Here is a 6,458-nt window from a genome sequence, read left to right on the forward strand (position 1 = left end):
TGTTGGGACAAAACCATTAAATATTGTTAACGTTAATATTAACCAAGTGTTTAACGGCAACTAAAGTTGGAAGTGGTATTATTTTGAAATCTAATCAGCTACCAAGGCTTGAAGAAATCTTAAAAATAAAAAACCGCTTAATCTATACTCAGGGCCAACTACACTTGCTGTCAGTCCTGACAGATGTTTGCCTACAAAAATAAAAAACCGCTTAATCTACACTCAGGGCCAACTATACTTGCTGTCAGTCCTGACAGATGTTTGCCTAATCAGCTGTTAAATATCTCCCCAGGCAATCTATTGGTGGCAATATCTAACTTAAATCTTCCCTGTCGCAACATAAGGCTATTATTTCTAGTTCTATCTGGCAGGCATATGGAGAACATATTATTCCCTTCCTTTTTACAGCAGCCTCTTATAGTCTTGGGGAGTTTAACACCTCCTCCCCCTTCTCTGTTTTAGGCTAAACAATCCCAATTTGTTCAATATTTCCTTGTAGACCATGTTTTCTAGAGCTCTCCTTATCCTCACTGGTCCTCTGGAATCCCTCCAGTTGGGTTCTCTCCAACATAAACATGTCTGTCTTGAAGCGCTGGACCATATGCAGCTAAGCCATCATCTGCTGGGAAATCAGGAGTGTTCCCTCCTGCCTACATCCCAGCACAGTTTTTTTCTTCACCTGAGCCAACCTCAGGTTGAAGCTTGTGGCCCACAATAGCTTTCACTTCTTGTTACTCAGCCAGTTCTCCACAGTCCATTTGTGTAGCTGAGAGCAGCATATTGTACTTGTCACTGCTCAATGGCTGCCTCCACTAATCAGGTCACTTGTCCAATTTGGTGAATCAAAATTAAGCTGAAGATTTTAAAAGCAACAAGACGACAATGGATGCCAAACAGTATCTAAACTTCTAAACCCATGATCCAAAGAAAAAGAACTTCAAAATATTTTCAGATAGAAGTAATGCCCTGTAGTGCCTGCACTTAGATACTCAGTATTTCCACCTAATGTACTAAATGTATAGTACTCTACTTACTAAGAATACAGGGGTATAAACTTTCCCCTATATGAATCTCAGGACTTTGAATATCCGTTTAGGTGAACGATCCTTTTCTACTGGCAGGAAGATGACGGGAAGAATAAGGGACCAAAATGCAGGAAAAGGCTTCTCTTCCTAAGAATTTATGCTGGAATTTAAAAGCCTGCAAATTTAAGGTGAAAGAAGGAAAGGAAACCTGAATAATTAATCCTAGAGTAAGTGTCCACATTTGAAATGATTCAGAAATAGCTCGGTCTGGAGCAAGAAGCCTTTGAATGGAATATCAAGAGATCTCTCAGGTATCTAAATATTTTATGGTAATTTCCAGCCTGGAGGCTGTAAAACTGGATAGAAAATCTACACACAAAAGCGATTCCAAAATTCAGCTGTCCTTCCCCTTCCTCCCAAAGCTCATCTCCTAAAGCTTCTCTCACATTGGCAGTGCTTCGTCAGGAATGAGAGAGAAGCTATTAGAGAGGAGACACAACCTGGCATTTAATCCACAACGGGAAGAAGGAAAGAAATGAGAAGTGAACCTTCATTTAATATTGTGTGAAAGGAGCTCAGCCCTGCATAAGAATGCAGAGCTATTTTAGCAGCACTGTTCCAGTCCTAACTTCCACTGTGGGCCTAATTTTCAGCCTGAATGTTATTTTGATGCTCTTTAAGATGAAAGTACATCACTGCCTATCTTTCTGCTGATGTCTAAACCTGAAGAGCTATATAAAATTCTTTCTTCTGAATAAGTGAGCTAAACCAAATCCCACACTTGAGCTCCCTGAAGGGACTCACAAGAAGAAGTGGCACCTCAATGTCTCTCTCCAATATTAAGCATAAGGTTGCATAGCTCATGCTCGTGCCTTCATTTCTTGGCTATCAGGACATTTTTCTGTCACTAATCTGGGTGCCACAATATGGTGTCACTTCTCTCTGCACCTTCAATATTTCTGCCAGGTTCTTTTTTGTCCATTCAAGCCACGCACTTGTGCAGTGTGTGCACAACGCCCAGCATAACTCAGCATACAGAAATCTCTCTATTACAACAAACATGCACGCCCTGCGCTACCAGAACCGATGACGCCGGCCGTTCTGCATCCTACCGTTAGCTGACAGGGTGTTTCAACCCCAGCTGAAGCTTCTCCTGAGCCTGGGACATCAGCCACCACGCACCAGTGCCCTTGCCTCCCCTCCTGTGGACTCTTCAGCACCTTCTCCCTCACTCCCAGTTTAAGGGTGGCTATGAGGCAGCACAGTTATTTTGGGAAGTAAATACAAACCACTGGCAGTGGGGCAAAGGGTCTGTTGCTGCATGAGTCAAAGTAAAAATGACATGTGGCAACTGAACAGTTCCCCATTTTCTCAGAAACCTTCATGAAGACTGGAGAAGCCAACTGAGACTGAGAGAGTCTTGACTGGAAACAAAATATTTGAAATGTATTTGATTGAGAACAAGACTAAAAATAGGCAAGAAAGGAAGAACAACGCCATATCCCCTGAGTTTTCTTAGTATTACAAGGAAGTGCTTCTTTTCTTTAAACCATTTGCTGAACAGATGGAGTCTGGCAGGAAAATCTACCCCTGCAGAGCGACACTGCAGCCTACCTGTGTAAACCACTTTGCGCCTGACAGTCAGATTGACATGACCTTGTTTGGCTGCCTGTTGCATAAGCTGGACGACAAGCTGGTGCGATTTCCCGACAACTGGCGTCCCATCCACGCAGATCAGTTCGTCGCCCGATCTCAGGCGGCCGTCAGCATCAGCAGCACCCAGCGGTACAATGTGACCGATGTAAATCTGATGAATTAGCACAAACAGGAGAAAGGAAAGAAAGAGGGGGAAAAAAAAAGTGATAAATGAGAATGAGCTCAACAGCCAGCTGGAAGCAAAATACACGCAAACCTGACCAGGACATCCTTTCCTCAGTGTCCAGGCAATTTCAGACCCACGTGTTTTCATTTGGGAAATAGCCGAGGAAGCCAAACCCATTTCAGTTATGGGAGTTTTGGTTTGTCTTCTGGAGGGAGGGTGGGGAGGAGCTGCAGGATAGCCGGCTAGTTATTTTAACAGCGCAGTTCTGCACATCTGCACGTGTTACTGCCGTGATTCTGGAAGATGTCGTGAGTTAAAACATCGCCGCTTCTAGATATACTCACTGGTTCTCCAGGCTCATTTCCACCTAGAATTCTAAATCCAAAACCGGTTTCCTTTCTCCATAGAAAGATATCCTGCTCTTGGTAATCTGGAACTGAAGGGAAAAAAGGAAAGCTATAATTTTTAATCAAAAAAACACACCTTTATTCCCAAATCAGGACTATTCTGACGCACGTGTAGAGGGATCTGCTGCACAATTTTACGACCACCTCTTTAAATGAGGTGGTCTTGAATTTTAGACATAATTAAGAATATAGCTTTAAATACTACAAGGTTATTTAAATCACTGCTGAAGATTATACAGTGGTTTCTACTCTCTAGGTGTCTCATTGTGACTTTCCATTTGTGTATCACTATAATATTTCTTTCCACCAATATTAGCATCATTACCCAGTGCAAGAGCATCTTCCAAATCATCAATAAGTAAACGCATACAACAGAGAATTACTCTGCCAGAAACAATACAGCTGCCTTCTCTTTCATGGGAGACAAAAGAACCACTTGTTATGATTTCTACTGTTTAATTAACTTTCACAAGCATAGTTTGCTATCTGTCTACAGACACTGCTTTAAATATCTGTGGGACAGATCCCTGGTTAGTGTAAAACAGAAGGGCTCCACTGGAAACAAACTCTCGCTCACGTACAGGTGCTGTAAAACCACTGAACAGACAAAACCAGCTGGAAACACAACAAGGCCCACCCTTACCTACTCATTAGTATGGAACACCAGCGAGGTTTCTACAATGAATATTGCATATAGCGAAGTACTAACCTTGAAGTGCCGTTGAGCAGTAACGTTTTATATTAACTTATTCATGCTTGCTTTCATCCCTTTCTTAAAAATGCAAAATTAATTGCTAACATTAAATCATATCAGAAGACAACCTCAGGTTCATTTAATATTTATTGCTTAGTATCTGTAACATTGACTAATTCTGTAATGATCCCCTCCCCAAATTTATAATTAATGATCAAAAAAAAGCTGTTCCTTTACAAGTCAGCTGCCTGCATCTTTAGTAAAGAAACCAAAGTATATCGTTCTGGAATGTCATTTAAACAAGCACATGCACAGTTAACAAAACACCGTCTAGTTTTCTGTATCTATGAGCAGATAAACTGGTTGTTTTCCATGGACATCAGCGAGTGTCAGACTGGGCCCTAATTGCATTCTACACTGTTGGTGCCTGTTGAGCCAAGGTTTGGGTCTACTCATCCGGTGCTTTTCAGCGTTAAGACTTTTGGTTAGCTCTGATGCTCTCTCCTCAATGGCTCAAAGGGTTTAAAATATAATATGAATTTAAGCCTGGTAATACTAAAAATTAAAAGAACAGGTGAGTGCTACGGCACATATGTCTGCTTTGACATTCTCATTCAAACTGTTTTCATATATAATATTTTCAGAGTTTAATTGTTTGCAGTTACAAACTAAGCTTAAGACCCACGCGTGTTATCTTACTGAAGGGGAGGCTAACTTTTGTCCAGATACAATTGCAGAATAACCAGGTGATGGACACGCTGGAAGCCTGCATGTGTCTCTGTTCAGGTGAGCTGGCTGAAGGTAGCCCGCCACCACAGAGACGTGCAGCACAACAGCAGAACTTAGTCAGTGGATTAATTGGTGTTTGTCACTGCCGTCAGCGAGGGGGAGCGTGAAGAGCAGACACATTCAGAAGCGTCTCTCCAGCACTTCGCAGGCTTTTTTTGGCAAAGGCTGGCCCTAACCAATTAATCGCGTGTGTTGGATCTGTCAGAGGCAAAATGGCTTCTGCAGAGAGCTTCGGCGTCTCTCAACACCTTCCCATTTGTCAACTTTCCAGTCTCACTGAACGATGCCTTATGTTCCTGGTTCAGGTACCAGCTAGCCAATTAACGGCCGCTGGCGATAACCGAGGTGTGAAGGCGGTGTCAAACCATAGCAACAAAACCCACAAATCTATCCCCAAAAAAGCGAGTTCATTCACGTAACGCTCCTGCCACCGGGAGGATGACAGGGAGGTGGAACACAGATACAACAAATGTACAGACAACACACATTTACGCAGCGTGAGGACAGACCAAACAAAACTCCTTTTACCACTTTCTGCGCCAACTCTGCAGTATGGTGACGCACTGGCACAGTCCAGAAAACCCTGTCTACCTCTGGGCTTCCATACAGCTGAAGTGGGACCCCCTGGGACCCTCCATACTGGAGAATTACTTTAGGATCTCCAGTATTCGGTAGCGCTTCGGAGGAGCCACTTTCTTTTCTTAAAGGGAAAATTTCATGCTGCTGCTGAAATATTATTGAGAACAAATGAAAAATGGGCTCCAGGAGTCACTGGCTGCATCTCTGCATCTTGACCTGATCTCAAGCAGGTCTGACTCTTTCTGAGAAAACCGAGCACATAGCCCAAATGGGTAAACCTTGCCAGTCTGCGCGTCCTGAATTAAACAAGGCCATTTGGAGAGTGTCGCAACAGTGGTAAGAAGAGTTCTGCTGGGGCTGAGAAGAGGAATGGAAGGAGAGGTGAGAGGCATAGCCCCGTCAATGAGCCACGCAGGCAAACTCATGAACAAAACGGGAACAGGACACCCCCCACCGCCGCCTACAAAATCCGCCGCTGGCCAGTACACAGTAAAGCAAGTACTTTGCACCTTCGTAGCTAACCTTGGCGTACGGCCCTGCCAGACTCCCTTGGTGATGAAGAGCCCCCCGCCACAGAGCAGCAATGACACCAGAACAAGACATCACAAGACACAGAAACATTCCCGGCACAGTCTTACATTCTCCAAAACTCGTGGAATTGATTTCTCTCTCTCTCTCACCCTTGCTCAGTCCAGTTGCAGGCGAAGGTGACATAGCTGTAATATTAATTTTACAATTTTGCAAAGCTTCATGTATCTGCTTTTTTGTTAGTTCATTTAATTAATTTTGACTGAATGGATCATGTTAGGCTTTCATGCATAAATTGCTAAGGCTATGGCTATTATGGATTATGACACACTAACTTTCACATCTATTTCACATGCCTGTGTACATGTGGATATATAATAAACGCACATACAAATTTATACATTAACGCACATGCATGCAGGTATATTTGAAGAATTCTTTTTTCTCCTCAGAGAAAGGATCTCTTTGAGAACATTTTAAAAATACTTTTCTACAAAAAAATTTCCACCATCACGACACAGTAAGTTTTCCAAATGCAAATACTTTTTTTGAATAGTAAAAGAAATTCTAAATGCATGGTGATGAACAGTGAATGCAGTGCTAAATTAGAGGCC

The 6,458-nt window shown here is 42.7% G+C and overlaps 1 protein-coding gene across 1 annotated transcript in view; it reads right to left on the reverse strand.

Moving 5' to 3' along the window:
• Window positions 1–2,639: 2,639 nt before the first annotated feature.
• The window catches only part of MAGI1 (membrane associated guanylate kinase, WW and PDZ domain containing 1), a gene marked incomplete at both ends in the record, with an annotated part of 151,246 nt that continues 147,427 nt past the window's right edge, over window positions 2,640–6,458 (reverse strand). The window contains 3 exons of the mRNA XM_010136289.1: window positions 2,640–2,832; window positions 3,192–3,283; window positions 5,955–6,032. Of these exons, the coding sequence (XP_010134591.1) occupies window positions 2,640–2,832; window positions 3,192–3,283; window positions 5,955–6,032 (363 nt within the window). The remainder of the gene's footprint in view (window positions 2,833–3,191; window positions 3,284–5,954; window positions 6,033–6,458) is intronic.

The sequence above is a fragment of the Buceros rhinoceros genome, unplaced genomic scaffold (genome assembly GCF_000710305.1).
Source record: "Buceros rhinoceros silvestris isolate BGI_N320 unplaced genomic scaffold, ASM71030v1 scaffold3195, whole genome shotgun sequence".
Taxonomy (NCBI): Eukaryota; Metazoa; Chordata; class Aves; order Bucerotiformes; family Bucerotidae; genus Buceros; species Buceros rhinoceros.